At 34.3% G+C, this 20,806-nt stretch overlaps 1 protein-coding gene across 3 annotated transcripts in view; it reads left to right on the top strand.

Annotated features, from left to right (window-relative positions):
• Positions 1–5,636: 5,636 nt before the first annotated feature.
• The window catches only part of LOC149799789 (monocarboxylate transporter 12-like), a 33,353-nt gene continuing 18,183 nt past the window's right edge, over positions 5,637–20,806 (top strand). For all 3 annotated transcript variants that reach the window (XR_016421235.1, XR_016421236.1, XM_089959173.1), the window contains exons 1-6: positions 5,637–7,071; positions 8,441–8,672; positions 9,419–9,562; positions 10,401–11,687; positions 14,808–15,029; positions 20,442–20,567. Coding sequence is in view for 1 of the 3 variants with exons in the window: in XM_089959173.1 (XP_089815299.1) it covers positions 8,465–8,672; positions 9,419–9,562; positions 10,401–11,687; positions 14,808–15,029; positions 20,442–20,567 (1,987 nt within the window). In the remaining 2 variants the exon portion in view is untranslated. The remainder of the gene's footprint in view (positions 7,072–8,440; positions 8,673–9,418; positions 9,563–10,400; positions 11,688–14,807; positions 15,030–20,441; positions 20,568–20,806) is intronic.

The following is a 20,806-nucleotide window of genomic DNA, read 5'->3' as shown; positions in this document are numbered from 1 at the left end:
CCGCACCACCACGTATAGTAACTGCTTATTAATCAATAAGAAGAGGAAGAAACTAACATAGTAGCCTTATTAAATAGCCGATTTGTGTTGAATTCTCATGCAAATGGTTTCGATAAACCTGATCATCACATCTTTAAGTTGCGCGGGTCCGGATCATACTTGTTTATCTTTATATTAAGTAAAGATACGTGGATCGACTGGTAGTGTTGATAAAAATTATATGTATCATCAAAATTTTGAATTGGTACCAGCAATATTAATTAGCGAATAAAAGAACATTGGCGAATTTTTTATCACTATTAGTCACCTGAGATGAAATTCAGTTCGAAGTGCTCAATATTTATCAGCAAGGATGCTCAACCATCTTTGATGTGTGTGACTGGAACTAGATTTATCATTACACATAAGTAATGGATTCAGACTGCGGTGATAAGGTTGTGAAACTTAACGACACAAATGATTGATGACTTAACAAAGGATGCTAACACTGATAATGACTTTGTTCCACTAGTCAATGAATATCTGCTTCAAATTGCGTTATTAGACCCTCATATACGTTAAAATATAATTTTGTTAAAATTCAAATAGAAATAAAACGTTGGAATCACCCTGATGCATCACTACGAACTCGAATAGATTTTGGAATAATTGCACAAGCACGTGAAAGAGCTTAATCGCTGACTTAGTCAACAGGACTGCGCTACCAAGTGTGAAATCACTCAGTGATGGTTCCTACAACTATGAAGTGGAATTCAACGCTGGTGCCCATAATACATGGCCCCAAGAAAGAATAATTGTTGAAAACATTGAAAATTTAAATATTCTTTAAGCAGAGATTTTTTTATGATGGTATGACAGTTGTGCCATTAAGAAAAGGTTACATGATTAGAAGTGCTGCTGTCTATTGCACCAAGACGTAATGAGACTGGACATGCTGTGCCTGTCTTGTAATTATACTATGCAATTACAGTATTAATAGAAGAACTATGACAGATGCTCAATGTTACCGACTTTTAAAAAAATATTCGAAACGGAAAAACAACTACAAATTGAAATCAACTAGAGAACCGCGTTGATTTATGAAATGCAAACAAGTGTTTGGTAGTAGATGCTATTTGGATACGATTACATTCACCAATACGAATGTATTCAGAACTGCTTGCTGCGGCACAAAGTATGCTTTATATGATTAGTAAACTTTATTCAGATACTACTGAGGATAAAATAATTAGTATGGTCGAGTTCGTGACTGTGTTGGTGGGGAATGAAAAATCACCGACAACTCCGATCACAAATAAGGAATCGAGTGATATCAGATTTACACGCAGTAAAAGTCGAATAAATTCCTTAAAACAATAAATATAAATACCTACCCACAAAAAACAATTTGTATGGTTATCGTCGACGTAGGTACACAAATGTATCTTCAAAATCGTTGAGTTAAGCACACTACTGATCAACTAGCTATCTGCTTATGTTTACTTCGGATAAATTATCAGAGTAAACCACTATAATTCGCCTTTTCTTTATTTATGCTTGTTGTTGTCTGGCAGTTATTATTTTTTTGGGTGTCGTGTCTCACCCTGTGGTGCATACTTTCACGTATGACGGTGACATTGGTAATCATCAATATCAGGCTGTGAGTTACAGCAATGCCAAAAATCCAAAGTTCCTATTAATATACTACCTAGTTTGTTAGTATGTCTGGGTATAATAGTCTGCAAACCAGCGTATCGCCTAGGGGTGTAAGACTGAGTCTCCTTGGTGTCAAAACTGAGGGTCAGACTGAGTAAAACAAAAATCTTTGGTATCAAAACTGTGGGTCAAATTTAAAATGTGGTGGTCTCTGAAGTCCAAATGACGGTAAAGGGAAACACTGACACTCTTGTACGAGTGTATGTTTCTGTAATAGTGGGTTTACAAAAACTCGTGTATGTTTGAATGTTTCTGTGATAATATGTAACAACATTTCTTACTTATTTCGTTTGATGTCAGGGGAGTGTGTTTGGGGGTGTGTGGATATAATTAAAAAAATCAAATAACTACACAAATCTCACAATCTGCGTGCCGATGACATCAAAGGTTCAGTAATCACGTGATATCAACAGTAATCCCAATCATTAAGCGAAAAGGACACGTTAATGTGATAGTCACATAATACCATTTAAACATCGTCGACACTTGTCCTATACTTAGTCAATCTGGCTTTCTCCCGGTTGCTACGACAGCGACAGGTTGAGGATTATGTCCACTTTGTTTTTCGTTTTGGTTTTTTTGGGTGTGTTTTATTGCGGGGTGGGTGTTTTTTGTTGGGTTTTTTTATTGCTTTTTTCAAACATTAAGCGTTTAATATTTTCAATTTTTTTGTATGACAACATCTGAAAGAGGTTTATTATCGATATCACGCGACTATTGATATTTTGTACAATATTAGAAAGGAATTTGTTGTTGATATCATGTAACTGTAGAGGCTGTGAGATGTGTGTAGTCAAGTGACAAGCAATACAACAAATTTCATCAAATCTGTAGTTTTGTCTCACCTTTCAGCTTATTAAAGACATAGCAAATATTATACTCGCAATTTGTGAGAAAATAGATTATCTTCCTATCTTTTTTTCTTGCAGGTATGGCTCGATATCAAATCGTTTAAGTTTACAAGATCGACTAGTAAGCGGCTATCCTCCGCCGCCATCGTTAGGCAACTGGCTCTGACTCTGACTGTCAAAATAACTAAAATGGGGTGCTAAAGGTCAGATGTGATGTGATGTGATTTGGATTTTTAACGTAGCTTTAACAATGTTTCAGTCATGTCGCTACGATGTCTGCAATGTGGCAGTTTATAGTGATGTCTAGCACTGGGTCGTTATGCCGCAGACATGTAGCATGATGTCCCACCCAGTCACATTATCCTGACACCAGGCCGACCAGTCCTAACACTAACCTTTTAATGCTGAGCGCCAGTGAAGGTAGCTGTTAGTACCTTTATTGTAAGTCTTTGGTATGACTCTGCCGGGGATTGAACCCACGACCTCTCGTATCCGAGGCTGACGTTCTAACCACTAGGCCACCGGAGCATTACACTATAGGTCAGAAGAAATTCGAACTAATTTTGGTAGATACATAGATAATTCGTATAGTCTGGATTAATGATACACAAATTTTTAGATCCCAAAAATAAATTCCTCTGATTATATATTGATCCTATCGCACATGCTTGCCAATAGTAACTCCCGTACATTCAGGGTACACCAACAAGCTGGGCCGACGGGGGGGGGGGGGGGGGGGCAACAGGGGACATATCCCCGAATCCCGGAACACCTTACGGGAGCCCGGGCCGAACAACACTTTTTAATTTCATAACACTTTTGTTTGAACAAGAACTTGGAGAGGCCCGGGTGTTTCTTACCCCAGGGCCCGTTAACCCTCTCTACTGTCCTGCCAATAAGTTTTATGTCAGATAAAAGAGTCGAAAAGCAACTTGTTGGTCTATAAACAGTGGTTAGGGACCGTTTCTCATCATAAGCAAGTATAGAATGATGAAGGCCCCCACCCCCCCGTCTCGTTGCGAACAAGAACGTGGTTGCGTATATTCAATGTAAACACTGGTCATGAAATCATGGAGTGATTTTTCTCATATCAAGGTTGACTGCAATATTAACAAATCATTAGAATAATGGCTTCAATTGCAACATTTTTTTTTCTTCTCCAAATGTTCGTACGCAGCTGCATATCTACCACCATGTCCGCCGGGGCCCCGAGTGGCCGAGTGGTCTAAAGCGCTCTCCGTTACGGATCACTGCCATCTCACCTCTGTCTGCGTGGGTTCGACTCCAAGGCTCGGCTAACGTTGGTACGTGGGAAAGCCTGCCGGTAGCTTCTCGTGGGTCGGTGGTTCTTCCCTGGGTTTTCCAGGGTTCTTCCTCCGCCAGTTATACTGGCCGCTATGTATAGCCTATCTTGTGCTGAAAAATGGCGTTAAACTCTAGAACAACAACAACAACAACCATGTCCGCTAATTCTGCGCGTCGGGTAAATCTGCGCAACGATACGTCATTTCTGTAAACAGTGAATCACGTGTTATTTTTGTTTTAAAAAAATCCATTTTGTATCAAGAAAGAACAATGATATTTTAATTAAGGAAAGTGATATTCATAAAGTGTACAAAAATATCCGACATTTCGACTTGAAATGCATATGAAAATGTGATTTCTAAATGTCAACATGAAGACCCACTCCATGACCTTCTTGAACCGGTAACCCAGAAAATCCGATTTACTACGTATCTTTTAGAATCATACAAATAAATACATGCTATAAACGATGGAAATGTATACCTTAAAACAATACTGCATTTTAATCCAAGTTTCCATTTTTCCAAGAAGTTGTCCAACACGTACAAAATCGTCTGCTACCCAACGTGTCAACTTACCGCTACAATATAAATTCTCAAGTAATTCACTAGCATATAGTCTACTTCTAAATTCTTTAGTAATTTTTCCCCATCAGCAAGACGTTGTAAACACATTACATCTTATTCATTGTTGTTTCTCTTCCACAAAATATATTATTTTTTATAAAATGAACTTTACTAACATTTTTACCAGATCGGTCTAGTTTGCTTAATATATCTTGCCATTTATTGGCATTTTTACGATTAATTTTGTAAAACTAGCTATAAACATGACCTAATTACTCGACTGAAATGCTGACAGAAACAGTCCAAAGTAATGCATCCCAACCCCCAACCCCCCGATTAATAAATATTACATCTTTTCAACGCTGTGCGCAGAATAGGCTAACATATCGCGAGTCATGAAAACACGGAGGTGGTGTCCAAAATTAATATTATTTTGAACAAAATATTTTGGTGACAATTGCCTCTTTCCAAATGGTAAACATTGCTGTATTTTATTTTCTTTCATCGGTCGAATTCGGTTTGCGTTTTGCTTCAATATTGGAGACGGAAGCCTTATGTGCGCAGAAATGCCCGACAGCATTGTACGTACAGACAGCTACGCGCTTGGACTGGCCATTAAAGTTTAGAGGAATGTACTTTCTTTTGATTAAAGAAAAAATACTTTTTGTGAATTAAACTAATTAATATTTTAAGTTCTTTCTCAAGATGTGGGGGGTCACATTTGTTTTCGTAAAAATCACATGCCTGCACTGCCACCCCACCTCCCTCCTTTCCAAATGTAAATTATGTATATAAAGATCGTCTTCTCGCATTAGTTGATAAACAAGTCGACTGATTTCACCTCTTTTCTTATGAAGAGTTGAAATCATTCACAAAAACGGTGTTAAAAAAATATAAAAACCAGACTGTGTATGGCAGCTCCGATGCGTTTCATTGTGACGTCAAATTTGTTTATTGTGACGCCTTCCGCGTGTTGCTTGGTGTCATTATCAACCTTGTGCTCAGTCACTACGAGTAAAGACTTCTTTATCTTTCATTCTACGTTCTTGTACAGCTCTTCACATTCTGCACAAAAGTTAATATAGATAAAATTAGTGTGATGCAGTAAATTGTGCTGAATTCTCCAGGTTGTATTTCCCACCAAATTTTAAGTGAACGTGGCAGGGGTAGGGGAGATTACCCACTGTGAGGAATAATATGTTTCCGTTTTCCGCGAGTTAGGAATGCGGTGTATAGTTTTAGTATATGCGTTGATTGGGGGAGGGGAGCCGGCCGGCTCGTTAATGGCCTAATTTTCACTGTCTAATATTTTTTACACTTTCTGGGCTACTATCCTTTCACTTTTGACACTTTTTCTAAAATTGTACCCCCAATAATTGAACTGCTGTAATTGGCACAACTAATTGATTTCACAAAATATACTGTTTTATTTACAACTTTAGCCCTTTCGTTGGACCCCTTTCAAGGCATCAGCAACAAGAATAAAATAATTTAAAGGATCGTGTATAAAGCTGGCAGTGTTGTTAAATGCTTTACAGAAATGAAATTGTTTACATGTCAAAGTTTTATGCATCTCAAACACTCAAAAATTATAAGTGTTTTTATAATGTATTATAAATCAGTGTTTAAAAGCCTCATGCTGGCTTTAGGATTCTGTTGTGTTAAATATTTCGTTGAAACAAAGTTTTTTCATATCTGAATAATACTAAAACAAGTAAGTTTTGCACAATATTGGCCTTGTATCTTCCATGCTGTGCTAATATCACTATCAGTGTATAGTTTACACCATGGCTTGTGGACTTAAGCCATTTCACTTAAGATGAGCACAACACAAAATACAGACTGAGTTCTTAATGCTTGTATTGCCTAGATTGCAGCTGGTAAAAATATCAAATAATCTGCCACTAGAGCAAAACAATATTCTTAAGTTATAAAACCTGACCAAAACATTTACATTTATTTTTCTATTGATCCTGTACACATGCAATTGCAGAGTTGAAGTTACTGATGGTATCAGTGACCATTATGGATTGAATACATAACCACTATGGTAACCCATACATTTATAGGGATGACCACTATCACTGTGGTAACCCATACATTTATAGGGATGACCACTATGGTAACCCATACATAGCGATTTTTTCAGAATAGCTTTGAACAACACAAATGGCAAGGCACAGTCTCTGTCTATCCTTTCGTCTGTTGAAATTGTAAACTTTGGGTTCAAAGTTATTAAGTTCAGTATATCCAACATTAATGGTTATATTTTCATCAGACTCAAATATTAATGGCTTTATTTTCATCCCAATGTTAATGGTTATATTTTCATTAGACTTGAATGTTAATGGCTATATTTTCATCAGACTTGAATGTTAATGGTTATATTTCATCAAATTCCAATGTTAATGGTTATATTTTCAACAGACTCCAATGCTAATGGTTTTATTTTAATTGGACTCCAGTGTAACATTTCAACATATTTTAATTTTAATGGCTATACCTTCATTGGAGTCACACTGCTCTTGTGGCCTAGTGGTTAGAGCGTCCACCTTAGATGCGGCAGGTCATGTGTTTGATCCCTGGCTGAGTCATACCGAAGACTTACAAAAATGGTACTAACAGCTACCTCGCTTGGCACTTAGCATCAAGAGGTTAGTGTTAGGACTGGTCGGCCTGGTTTCAGGATAATTTGACTGGGTGGGACATTATGCTACATGCCTGCGGCATGATGCCCCAGTGCTAGACATCACTATAAACTGCCACATTGCAGACATTGTAGTGATATGACTGAAAAATTGTTAAAGCTACGTTCAAAATCCAAATCACATCACACATCACTTCATTGGACTCCTGACTGGTAATGACTACATTTTCAACATACTCCAATGTTGATGGTTATATTTTTATCAGACTCCAATGTTAATGGCTATATTTTCTTCAAACTTCAATGTTAATGACTACATTTTTAATAGACCCCAATATTAATGACTATATTTTCAACAGTGTTAATGGCTACATTTTCAACCTACTCCAGTGTTGATGGCTGTATTTTCATCGGACTCCAATGTTAGCAGCTACATTTTCTACAGACTACAATGTTAATGGCTATATTTTCTTCGAACTTCAATGTTAATGACTACATTTTTAATAGACTCCAATATTAATGACTATATTTTTTATCAGACTCCAATGTTAAAGGCTATATTTTTATCAGACTCCAATGTTAATGGCTTTATTTTCTTCAAACTTCAATGTTAATGACTACATTTTTAATAGACCCCAATATTAATGACTATATTTTCAACAGTGTTAATGGCTACATTTTCAACCTACTCCAGTGTTGATGGCTGTATTTTCATCGGACTCTAATGTTAACAGCTACATTTTCTACAGACTACAATGTTGATGGCTATATTTTCTTTGAACTTCAATGTTAATGACTACATTTTTAATAGACTCCAATATTAATGACTATATTTTTATCAGACTCCAATGTTAAAGACTATATTTTTATCAGACTCCAATGTTAAGGGTTACAATTTCATTTGGCTTCTTATAATAGTTTATATAATAATTTCTCAGAAGGCACAAAAGTGCAACACCTTGGGATTTTAAAGTTAAATGGTCAAACACCAAGGGCTCAGTGGGTCACAGATACCTAGAGTCACATGGTCAAACACCTTGGTCTCTATAGGTCGCTTTTTAACATTTAAGGAGCAATGTTATCATAGGTTTCTCAGACAGGTTTGCAATATGTATTACAGACAATTAAACCTTTTTGGGCTGATTGTTCAATGACTAATGTAATGGTCACAGGTTGAATTCTGTAAAGCCTACGAGCCCATATTAGCAACTTCATCGACTTTTAGATCTGGGTTTTATTGTAACACCCTTTAAAACTGCAAGTCAAGGAAAAAGGTAAATGTCACAAGAATAATTCTGTTCGATGTCTAACTAACTATTTGATGAAAATACATTGTGGAAAGGATAAAGGAAAACAAAATAATTTTTTTATTTCAGATTCAAGATCAAGTATCATAAATCATGGCCAGGAGATCAGCTTCACCCCTACCACCAGATGGTGGCTGGGGTTGGATGATTGTCTTTGGAACCTTTATGGTCCATTTCATCCTTGATGGAATATTTTACTCTTTTGGAATTTTGTTTGCTGAATTTGTTGACTACTTTCATACATCCAAATCAGAAACTTCCTTAGTTGTTTCTCTTGCTATGGGAATTCCCTTTCTAATCGGTAAGTCATAATCAAGAAAGATATGTACATTCATTAGAATTTGTCGCAGTTCATCTTATCATTAGCTTCACCTTTTCATGTCAGTAAGATCATCTTTAAACTCTCCAACTAATCTTGAGAATTATGAATGTCATTTTATTCACAGGGTCCAAAGAATATACTAGAATTTTGCGACCTTTAAAACTTTGGGGTTAATAGGGTTGCTTGCATAGTTCTGTTGATACTGTATATATCTCACTCTGCTTGTTAGCAAATATCATTTTCTTAACAATTTTGATTTTATCAAGCCAAACTTGCATGGAATAATCTGTTGGAGAGTTGTAAGAACTTACTGGGATCTTTATGTTCTTGTGATACTGTACACACTCCATCATGCTTGCCTGTTTGACATGTCTGAAGCCAAATGTCTATGTAAACTTTCTTGAAAGGGTCCCAGCAACTGTTGAGCAAGGTTGAATGTCAGTATTTTTGCTTGAAAGGACTATTTGTTTTGAAAACTCTTAGGCATAAATTGATTATGTAAGGTGGAGGGGACTATGTTGATAAGTATGTATGTACTTTTGTGGTATAATGCCATTTCTCAGCACTAAGTAAGCATGATCAGATATATGTGCAGCCAGATAGGAATAATATGAGTAAATATGTGGTTTAATTGATTCATTAATATATATGATACACCTACAGCTTGACTGGTTAGGATATGAATCAAGGGTAAAATTGATTATCTTGTCTTGTGTCTGTTTTAGGTCCATTTGCCAGCATCCTGACCAACGTATTTGGATCCCGAATAGTAATGGTAATCGGTTCCTTGGTCCTAGCATCTGGATTCATCCTTACAATTTTCACTCCAAACCTGTACTTCATGTATTTCAGCTTAGGAATCCTTGCAGGTGAGAACTTCTTCCAGAATTTCATACTTGTAAACTAAGTGTAGTTAAGTTAGTGTGTGTGTTTGTGTGTTTGTGCGTGTGTGAAAAAGAGAGAGAGAGACAGAGAGAGTGAGAACAGACAGATTGTTTGTTTTTTATTTTATTGTTACAGTACTAGTTCTGGTTTTAAAATAAATTTACTTTGAAATACTGCTAAATAACTGGCATAAAATTGTCAAGTTAGGATGGCTAAATAAGTCTGATGGTGAGAACTGTTTGCAAGTCTAGGATTTTGGAGCGACAGACTTAAAATTAAACATGAAGTATCAGAGAGCAAGATTTTTCTACCAACTTTCAAATCAAATAGCAAATTGGCTTACCATATGGTGAAGTTGTCCTGAAAGTCAGCACACATTCAGTTTGAATATGCATCCAACGGATGAGTCTCAAATAATACTGCATACTTACATGCTCATCTTATCATCAGTGATAAATTACCTGCTAAAATGTTTCACTAATTACCACAAACATTAGTCAGCTTTCATTTTGATGCAAATATTAGCAAAATACATTTATCCTTATAAGGAGAAAAATGTTACAAAAGCCTGGTAGCAGATATTTTCTGCTGGATCCTCTACCAAGTAGAAAAAGCAAAAGACAGAAAACTAATTTGGATTATGAACTCTGAGTGACTTTATCAAGTCTGTTGAGGTTGAATTAGCTAATAATATTATCAAATGTTTTAAGCTGTATACATAATTTATCATAATGTATGAATGTATTTGTTATTGAATGTCCCAATCTTTATTAGACAGTAGCTGAAATTTGAAGACTAGAGCTGTATATTTATATTTTACAGGTTTTGGATATGGCATGATATTTCTACCTGCAATAGTCCTGGTCAACCAATATTTTGAAAAGCGTCGCTCATTTGCTGTTGGAATAGCAGCTTCTGGTACTGGAATTGGAACCTTTGCTTTCAGTCCCTTAATCAAGACATTGATAGACATCTATAGTTGGAAAGGGGCAGTGTTGATCCTATCAGGTGTTTTTCTGAACTGTGCTGTGTTTGGGGCTCTATTCAGACCGCTGACAAATCTAAAAAAGAATAAGAATCTTACAGCTTCTTCTGGCAAGTCTTCTAAAGGCAGCTGTGTTATTGTTGACCCAGAAAAGCTGACTCCAGACATTGCTTCTAAAGGCAATGCTTATATTGTATTTCCAAAGAAGAGAAGGGTTTCAGTACAGCACTATGATGAGATAACCATTGATATAACAGTGGATGACCCAGACAAAGTGGATACCATCAGCTTGAGTAACTATAATACTTCTTCTGGACAGGTTCATCATCTTGCATGTCCAAAGAAGAAAAGAACTCCAGCAGACCTTTCTCCAGCAGACCTTTCTGATGAGCCATTAAAAGCAATCCCAATGGATGACCTAGAAGGGCTGGATAACACTAGCTTAAACAACTGCATCATGTCTCCTGCCAGACAAGATGGTCCTTCAGAAGTGGCAAAACAGAGTGATACAAAGAAGAAAGAGATTGATAGGAACTCTAAGAAATGTACACATGACTCGAATCATTCTGATGACGAAGATGTACATTCCCCTGAAGCTGCTGCCATGTCACAACAAAAGAGGTTTTTACCCGATGAGACCAGGGATCAGTCAAACAGAAATAATTCTAACCTAACAGGACAAAGGATAGATAAGAGGAGTAGTAAATCATGTGACCAAGATAATCTCCATTCCTTGGATCAAGATGATTACCATCTAGAAGTGGCACGTCAGCTTTTGAACAGGAATCAAACCAGTAATATGGCTAAACAGTGTGAAGAAGATGAATTAGAACCTCAGGCAAAAGATACATTTTCTCAACTTTTAGATGAAGATAAAACTGATAAAGACACAACAGTTTCTCCATTGGACAAATCAGAGTTGGATTCAAACAATCAAGAAAAGCCTTTAGTTTTATGTAGATGCTTGACTCTGTCGCCACAAAATGCTAAAGAGTTGCGGTCTGTCTTTCAACTCTCCCTCATGAAGGATAGTGGATTTGTGATCTTTCTGATCTCTTACATGTTATATGGACTTGGATATTATGTTCCATATGTCTACCTCCCTGTTTATGCGGAAAGTGTTGGTATGCATATTTAAGTTATGATATATAATGATCTCTGCATCTACTCTTCCAGGGTTATTGTTTGAGATAGGTAATACCATATCTACAGTATGGATCAATGTATGCCAGTTCTTGCCATGGCCTAGTACATTAATACATACAGTATGGATCAGTGTATGCCAGTTCTTGCTCTGGCCTAGTACATTAGTACATACAATATGGATCAGTGTATTCCAGTTCTTGCCATGGCCTAGTACATTAGTACATACAATATGGATCAATGTATTCCAGTTCTTGCCATGGCCTAGTACATTAGCATATACAGTATGGATCAATGCATGCCAGTTCTTGTCATGGCCTAGTACATTAGCACATACAGTATGGATCAATATATGCCAGTTCTTGCCATGGTCTAGTACATTAGCATATACAGTATGGATCAATGTATGCCAGTTCTTGCCATGGCCTAGTACATTCGTACATACAGTATAGATCAATGCATGCCAATTCTTGTCATGGCCTAGTACATTAGCACATACAGTATGGATCAGTATATGCCAGTTCTTGCCATGGCCTAGTACATTAGTACATACAGTATGGATCAGTATATGCCAGTTCTTGCTCTGGCCTAGTACATTACATACAGTATGGATCAATGTATGCCAGTTCTTGCCATGGCCTAATTCATTACTACATACAGTATGGTTCAGTGTATGCCAGTTCTTGCCATGGCCTAGTACATTAGTACATACAGTATGGATCAATGTATGCCAGTTCTTGCCATGGCCTAATACATTATTACATACAGTATGGTTCAGTGTATGCCAGTTCTTGCCACGGCCTAGTGCAGAGTCTTTTGTGATAAGTTTGTGCATGGTGTAGTTAAGATACCTATGCAGTGATAAATCCACACACTCAATTAATCAACATTTTAGCAAATATTTACAAAATATATGTTGAATAATAAGCCCACCTTATACATTTTGACAAAATTTATTAGACAGGCAGACTTATGGTCTTACCATGAGAGAAATACTTTATGTAATGTAGTGTTTTACAGCATCTGAGCAAAAAAGTGGCTATGTAGTGCCATTTCAAGGTGCAGTTTGAAAAATGTGAAATAGAATTGCACACACTTTAGGAAGGTAAACTCTTCCATTAATTAAAAAATTTAATAGAAATAATATATATGGATGTTTATTTTTAAATTTAAAAAATACATGGGATGGGGCAACCATCTCCACCCAATCCTGAGTTCATATACATGTATATACGCTCTTGCATGCTCATACAATATTTTCCTCACTAAGGGATTATCTCATACCCCTGCCATGGTTGTGTTCAAGATCTAAGGTTATAGGACAAAGACAATGTTTTAGATCATCTCTTTAACATCAAGTCCATATAAAATCACCAAATTTGTTTGAGGGAACACATGCGAACAATTTTGCTTTTATTATTTAAGTGATATTAGGGAAAAAGTGAATGAAGTCAGAAAGACTCATTCCTAAGGAAAGATAAGAAAGCAGAGGTTTCTGACTGGTGCATTATGCGAAGAGGTTAGTTCATGTTCATTACAAACTACAACCACGAATGTTATTTGAGTGAAGTATTTTCATAAAGTCACAGATTTAACCATACCAAACATTGATATATAATGTTTGCTTTTATTCAGCCCTTACCAATATTGCTAATAAAGACATAAGTTTCTTATCATTTCTGACCCAAACAAAAGTAAAGAGTTGATGTTGCAATTAAGGATATCCAAAATTTATATTAAATGTGAACCTGAACTGCTTTGTTATAAGTTCATACATGTCAACCCTATGAGGGGTATAAGTGTAATTATTTCTAAATGAGTGGCAAAAATCGGATTTTCAGACATAAAAAGAGTAGTCTATATTTCGTGCCTTATTACAGAAAACTGAATGAAAAATTTACATTTATTTTTGCTATATAACTCTATCTGCAGTAAGTTAAATTCTTGTCACAAACCTGCTAAATCCATATGGATAAGTATGAGAATACAGACAAAAAACAAAATGATAAATTATTTATAGATATTTACTTTAACTAGCCTATATCACATGTTTCAATTTATTTGAAAGTTTGTAAAGTCAAGTCCAGAAATTCTGAATGCTGCATTACATTACTGGTAAATTCCTCTTGCAAATTTTGCAAAGCGCTATTGTTTTGTCCTTTCCCTGATGCAAAATGTTCTTCAATTTAACAAAATCACAAACCTCTAACATATTTTAGTCGTATGACATCCATGAGTCACATAAAAAAAAGCCTGTTTCACTTCATATTTGGCACTATGGTTTTTCAATATAGACTGGTCTGCAACGTAAGTGTATATCAAGATGTAATGAATATGTCGCTCATGGTTTCAAATTCAAGAAACCTGTCTGTTTTCTTGGAAATGTGTCATATACAGTTACTATAAATAGAAAATAAGGAAACTATTTCACGCACATAGCCAGATGGTTGCACACCTCGAAAATACAAGCCTCATTAGATTGAGGTCTATGATAGATCATTGTCACATGACACAAGCCTCAAATTGTACTCGTTATTCTGTGTCTTGCTCCTAACTTAACCTGATAGAATCTTTGATCTAAACTTGGAAACGTGGGAGGGGGGCGCTTTTTAACATGGACTAAACAGGTACCCTATAGCTAATTTTATTAACCCGGTAATTACGAATGGGAGGGTACCTGAGTACCCGGGTGCCTAGTGTGACCTTTAGTTGTGATTGCAAGGACTATCACTTATAAACATACATAATGCATTATTTGAGTCAGAAATTAAAAAAAGGTTGGTTCCTATTTTAGTTTCAGTATTAAAAAAAGACAGACTTCATTAGAGCAAATAGTTTTTTATATTCAGCATGGAAGTACTGGAATCTGATGTTTCAACTGTTTAGTGCAAGTAGTCATCGTAAACTAACTTACCTTGTAGCATAATATGCCATCTGTAATGATGGCTGACAATGACATTGATAATATGGGACATTTAACCAGTTTTTTGGGACAACAATTATCCATTCTGGTACAGAAATCATTAAAAAAAAACCTATATACTGCACACTATATGTAATAAACAAAAGAGAACATGGAGTTTCCCTTTCATTAATTGCAGGTATTGATAAAGACCTTGCAGCATGGACAATTTCAGCTGCAGGAATTGCCAATACCATTGGCCGTGTAACTTTTGGCTTTCTGTCTGACTTGCCATGTGTCAACCGACTCTACCTCTACAGTGCTGCAGTGGTTATTTGTGGTGTTGCATCCACACTGATCCCACTCTGTGATAGCTTCTCCCTCCTAATGGCCTATGCATGTATTTTTGGGGCATTCAGCGGTAAGTATCCTTTCAATTCATTCTATATTTGGGGCCTTTATTGGTAAGTATCCTTTCACTGTATATATTTTTTTATTGTTTTCCAAGCATGTGCAGAGATACTACTTTCCTGATTGGGTTGGTGTCATCATTGTAGCTGTAGATTTTTAAATTATTTTTTTCATTTGGTTCCATTTCTAAAGTCTTTTGACATGGGTCACAGTGACATACCTTTCATTTTTTGAGTAATTGTATTCAGTTTTTACATTTAACATTGTTTCTCTGACACTGTTACGTTGTTGCACCTGCTGTCATTGAACATGACAAAATTCATTCAACTTATAATATTATATTAACTAATATAAATTGTGACCTACTTTTGTTGCTATATTGGTTATTTTTAGCTCTGTTTGATAATGTATGTTACTATGTGCTGTAGAGTAATAGTGCCATATATACTCGATTGTAAGTTGATTCTAACTGCCAACCAGGAGTCCCTGGTGGCAGTGTGTCCAATGTGCTTGCCCATAAAGATCACTTGTACATCTGTTTGTGTGAGTTCAATTCTCGGTTTGACCAATGTTGGTATGTAAGAAAGCTTGCCAGTAGCTTTCCTTGATTTTTTAATTCTTCTTGGGGTCTTCCCATGTTCTTTTTCCACCAGATATACTGTTCACCATGTAGAGACTGTCATGTAATGAAAATGGCAAAACCACAAAACCAACACCAAAGCAATTACAAACTACACAGACCCAGATCTGCTGTTACATAATGCACCAGCAGATCAAGGTCTGTGCCATTACTTGGGAGTGATCAGCAAAACAAGCAACATAGACCCTGATCTCCTAGTGCATTATGTGACTTAAGATCAGGGTCTGTGTTGCTTGTAATTGGACTTGACTTAAAAGAGAGTATATATGGTGATGCATAGAATGAAAACTCTGCTTTGTAAAACTAAAGTCACAGTGTTGTGAATTAGTAATTCCTGATACAGTTACAATTATAATAAACAGGATGGATATTTAGATTGATTGACATGTGTAAATTGTATGGCTCATTAAAAATATAACTGTGAGGATCTTTATCAGTGAAATGACTTGAAATATTGTGAACAAGGTCTGACACAATTAAATTAATGAGGCACGGTAAGAATGTTTACATTCATTCACAATGTGTGCTAATAATAGTGTCTGATTGTTCCAAAAATTATGACTGAGAGATTCTTCTCATTTTGTGTAAGGACATCGAATAGTGAAGTCTCATTTCAGCAAATGCACAAATGATACAAAGTTAACACAAGCATGACTTGTTATCCTTCTCAATTTAATGATAACACACAACTTCTTATCCTTCTCAATTTAATGATAACACACAACTTCTTATCCTTCTCAATTTAATGATAGCACACAAATTCTTATCCTTGTCAATATAATGATAAAACACACAAATTCTTATCCATGTCAATATAATGATAAAACACACAAATTCTTATCCATGTCAATATAGTGATAAAACACACAAATTCTTATCCTTGTCAATATAATGATAAAACACACAAATTCTTATCCTTGTCAATATAGTGATAAAACACACAAATTCTTATCCTTGTCAATATAATGATAAAGCACACAACTTCTTATCCTTGTCGATATAGTGATAAAACACACACAAATTCTTATCCATGTCAATATAATGATAAAACACACAAATTCTTATCCTTGTCAATATAATGATAAAACACACATATTTTCTTATCCATGTCAATATAATGATAAAACACAAATTCTTATCCTTGTCAATATAATAATAAAACACACAAATTCTTATCCATGTCAATATAGTGATAAAACACACAAATTCTTGTCCATGTCAATATAATGATAAAACACAAATTCTTATCCATGTCAATATAGTGATAAAAAACACAAATTCTTATCCATGTCAATATAATGATAAAACACAAAAATTCTTATCCTTGTCAGTATAATGATAAAACACACAAATTCTTATCCATGTCAATATAATGATAAAACACAAATTCTTATCCATGCCAATATAATGATAAAACACACACATTCTTATCCATGTCAATATACTGATAAAACACAAATTCTTATCCATGTCAGTATAATGATAAAACACACACATTCTTATCCATGTCAATATAATGATAAAACACAAATTCTTATCCATGCCAATATAATGATAAAACACACACATTCTTATCCATGTCAATATAGTGATAAAACACACAAATTCTTATCCTTGTCAATATAATGATAAAACACACAAATTCTTATCCATGTCAATATAATGATAAAACACAAATTCTTATCCATGCCAATATAATGATAAAACACACACATTCTTATCCATGTCAATATAGTGATAAAACACATAAACTCTTATCCTTGTCAATATAATGATAAAACACACACATTCTTATCCATGTCAATATAATGATGAAACACACAAATTCTTATCCATGTCAATATAATGATAAAACACACAAATTCTTATCCATGTCAATATAGTGATAAAACACACAAATTCTTATCCATGTCAATATAATGATAAAACACATTTTCTTATCCATGTCAATATAATGATAAAACACACACATTCTTATCCATGTCAATATAATGATAAAACACACAAATTCTTATCCATGTCAATATAGTGATAAAACACAAATTCTTATCCATGTCAATATAATGATAAAACACACATTCTTATCCATGTCAATATAATGATAAAACACACACATTCTTATCTATGTCAATATAATGATAAAACACACAAATTCTTATCCATGTCAATATAATGATAAAACACACAAATTTTTATCCATGTCAATATAATGATAAAACACACAAATTCTTATCGATGTCAATATAATGATAAAACACACAAATTCTTATCCATGTCAATATAATGATAAAACACGCACATTCTTATCTATGTCAATATAATGATAAAACACAAAAATTCTTACCCATGTCAATATAGTGATAAAACACACACATTCTTATCTATGTCAATATAGTGATAAAACACACAAATTCTTATCCATGTCAATATAGTGATAAAACACACAAATTCTTATCCATGTCAATATAATGATAAAACACACACATTCTTATCTATGTCAGTATAATGATAAAACACACAAATTCTTATCCATGTCAATATAATGATAAAACACAAAATTCTTATCCATGTCAATATAATGATAAAACACACAAATTCTTATCCATGTCAATATAATGATAAAACATAAATTCTTATCCATGTCAATATAATGATAAAACACACAAATTCTTATCCATGTCAATATAATGATAAAACACAATTCTTATCCATGTCAATATAATGATAAAACACACACATTCTTATCTATGTCAATATAATGATAAAACAAACAAATTCTTATCCATGTCAATATAATGATAAAACACACACATTCTTATCCATGTCAATATAATGATAAAACACAAATTCTTATCCATGTCAATATAATGATAAAACATAATTTTTTATCCTTGCCATGATAACATGCATAAAATTTCCTTTTCAATTTCATGATAAAAAACAAATTTTTATCCTTGTCAGTTTCATGACAAAACATAAATTGTATTCCTTGTCACTGTAATAAAATGTACATAAATTCATGTCCTTGTCATTGTAAAGATAAAACACACACAAATTCTTATCCTTGTCTATGTAATGATAAAACGCAAAAAAATTCTTGTCAATATGATGATAAAACACATTCTTATCCATGTCAATTTAATGATAAAACACATTCTTATCCTTGTCAATATAGTGATAAAATACATTCTTATCCTTGTCAATATAATGATAAAACACATTCTTTACCTTGTCAATATAATGATAAAACACATTCTTATCCTTATCAATATAATGATAAAACACACACTCTTATCCTTGTCAATATAACGACAAAACACACATTCTTATCCATGTCAATATAGTGATAAAACACATTCGCATCCATGTCAATATAATGATAAAACACACATTCTTATCCATGCCAATATAGGATAAAACACATTCTTATCCATGTCAATTTAATGATAAAAGACACATTCTTATCCTTGTCAATATAATGACAAAGCACATTCTTATCCTTGTCAATATAATGATAAAACACACTCTTATCCTTGTCAATATAATGACAAAACACACATTCTTATCCATGTCAATTTAATGATAAAACACATTCTTATTCTTGTCAATATAATGATAAAATACATTCTTATCCTTGTCAATATAATGATAAAACACACTCTTATCCATATCAATATAATGACAAAACACACATTCTTATCCATGTCAATATAATGACAAAACACACATTCTTATCCTTGTCAATATAATGATAAAACACGTTCTTATCCTTGTCAATATAATGATAAAACACACACTCTTATCCATGTCAATATAGTGATAAAACACGTTCTTATCCTTGTCAATATAGTGATAAAACACATTCTTATCCTTGTCAATATAATGATAAAACACACACTCTTATCCTTGTCAATATAATGACAAAACACACATTCTTATCCATGTCAATATAGTGATAAAACACACATTCTTATCCATGTGAATGTAATGATAAAACACATTCTTATCCTTGTCAATATAATGATTAAGCACACTCTTATCCATGTCAATATAGTGATAAAACACATTCTTATCCTTGTCAATATAATGATAAAACACACACTCTTATCCATGTCAATATAATGACAAAACACAAATTCTTATCCTTGTCAGTATAATGATAAAACACATTCTTATCCTTGTCAATATAATGATAAAACACACACTCTTATCCTTGTCAAAATAATGACAAAACACACATTATCCTTGTCAATATAATGATAAAACACATTCTTATCCTTTTCAATTTAGTGATAAAACACATTCTTATCCATGTCAATATAATGACAAAACGCACATTCTTATCCATGTCAATATAATGATAAAACAAACACTCTTATCCTTGTCAAAATAATGACAAAACACACATTATCATTGTCAATATAATGATAAAACACATTCTTATCCATGTCAATTTAATGATAAAACACATTCTTATCCATGTCAGTATGATGATAAAACACATCCTTGTCAGTTTAATGATCACTATGTTCTGGTATTCATAACAGTCACAAAACCATCTGCTTCACTAATTTCCTTCAGTAGTAAATGAGCTAACTTGCATATTGTTTGCAAATGCCAATGTCATGGTTTGTTTGCTGTAAAATTACTTTAGCTGGAGATATAAATGATCAGCATCTGTACATCATTGTCTTGTTTCATTTAGCTTTAGATGATTGAATGGTCTGCTGCTGTGTATAATTGTCTTGTTTCAACTGTACATCATTGTCTTGTTTCATTTAGGCGTGACAATCACTCTAACCTCTGTAGTGCTGGTCGATCTCGTGGGAATAGACTTACTTTCAGAAGCATTTGGGATCAGTAATATGGTGGCAGGAGTGACGTCCCTTGCTGGGCCACCTCTTGCAGGTATGGTCAAAGCACACACAAAATACAAATTGTACTTATAAACCACACATATTCCCACTTCACTTTTTAAAAGATCAGAGTCAAAAAAATAGTACACATTTGAAGGATTCCACTATGTGGCACAAGTATCGAATCAGGTGCTATATATACTTGTGTATAAGTTGGATCCCTCTACAAAGAGCATAGATCCAAAAACCATTTACCCACTTGGCACAGAATACCTTTGAAATCACCATGCT

This window comes from Sinohyriopsis cumingii, chromosome 5 (assembly GCF_028554795.1).
Source record: "Sinohyriopsis cumingii isolate HCF-2022 chromosome 5, ASM2855479v2, whole genome shotgun sequence".
NCBI lineage: Eukaryota > Metazoa > Mollusca > Bivalvia > Unionida > Unionidae > Sinohyriopsis > Sinohyriopsis cumingii.
This window is presented reverse-complemented; position numbering and strand designations above follow the sequence as displayed.